The 1,218-nt window shown below is 36.0% G+C and overlaps 1 protein-coding gene across 1 annotated transcript in view; it reads left to right on the forward strand.

Moving 5' to 3' along the window:
* The window catches only part of pibf1 (progesterone immunomodulatory binding factor 1), a 44,251-nt gene that overhangs the window by 19,838 nt on the left and 23,195 nt on the right, over positions 1 to 1,218 (forward strand). Inside the window, exons 12-13 of the mRNA XM_016546549.1 lie at positions 512 to 602; positions 737 to 839. Of these exons, the coding sequence (XP_016402035.1) occupies positions 512 to 602; positions 737 to 839 (194 nt within the window). The remainder of the gene's footprint in view (positions 1 to 511; positions 603 to 736; positions 840 to 1,218) is intronic.

The following is a 1,218-nucleotide window of genomic DNA, read 5'->3' on the forward strand; positions in this document are numbered from 1 at the left end:
TTAATCATCATTATTAATTTTTAAAGTAGTGAAGCAGTTTGCTGATATTATTATGAAGTCAATGAATTATAAAGATAACCTTTAATTTTAATAACCTTATTATGTCATTGAAAATTTATTTCAGTTGTTTCATTTGTATTTGGAAGCTGCATGAGGTGTAAAAGTTTTTAAAAACCATCTGAAACCAACATGAATTTCTAGGAACTTGGCAAACGATTTGTCCTTTTCTTTATTTTGGACATTCTTATTTGTTATTGGACCTTATGTTCTTGTCCAGTTGGTTGTAAAAACTTGCTACTGAGGCCTCATTCTTTCTTTTATCGGTTTAAACACCACTTCAACATTCTTCACTCATAAACTTTTCTACACAGTATGTATTGTAAGAAGATAGAAAACTGTTTGTAGTCCTATTAGTCCTATATTAGATATTCAGTCTCCTCTGGCCATGCTACTAGCTGGGTGGTCTAGACATGCTTGCTCTTAAACATACTTTTTCCTCCTTTTTTTGTAGTGGAAAATGAAGATGAGGCAGAGAGGGTGCTGTTTTCATATGGTTATGGTGCCAACATTCCAACAACTGCCAAGAGAAGACTGAAACAAAGGTGAAGTCTGAGGAGGTCATTTGTCTTTGAAAACCAGAAGCTCATCTTTGTGTTTACTGACTGTTTTCATGTCTGCGTGACTCTAATCATAGGTTTCTGAATGTGTGTGTGTGTGTGTGTGTGTGTGTGTGTAGTGTTCACTTGGCACGCAGGGTTCTGCAGCTGGAGAAACAGAACACACTGCTTAGGAGAGACCTGGAAAGACAGACGACGCACAGCAGTCAGATCTCTGAAGAGGTGCTGTGATTTCACTCTTTTGACAAGAATGCAGAAACACACACACATAGTACCTTTCTTTCTTTCACATGGCCTCCAAAAGCAAGTGCTACAAAAGCAAGGGCAAACCTGATGCAGAAGCAGCAGTCAGTCACATATATTTTGCAATTCATCCATCCATACATGCATCCCCCATGCTCATGTTGTTCCAAACTCATTACACTTTTTTTTTTCTGATGAACATAAAAAGAGAAATTAAAAAAAAAATGTATACTGCGTTGGTCCTTGACTTGAATATACATCCTCTGTGATGAACCTGTTTTTAATTTCTGAATTGTTGAATTTTGATATTTGGACCATAACGTAAAAAGTATATCAGGGTCTGTAAATATATTATATA

The sequence above is a fragment of the Sinocyclocheilus rhinocerous genome, unplaced genomic scaffold (assembly GCF_001515625.1).
Source record: "Sinocyclocheilus rhinocerous isolate Xijiao unplaced genomic scaffold, SAMN03320098_v1.1 scaffold580, whole genome shotgun sequence".
Lineage (NCBI taxonomy): Eukaryota > Metazoa > Chordata > Actinopteri > Cypriniformes > Cyprinidae > Sinocyclocheilus > Sinocyclocheilus rhinocerous.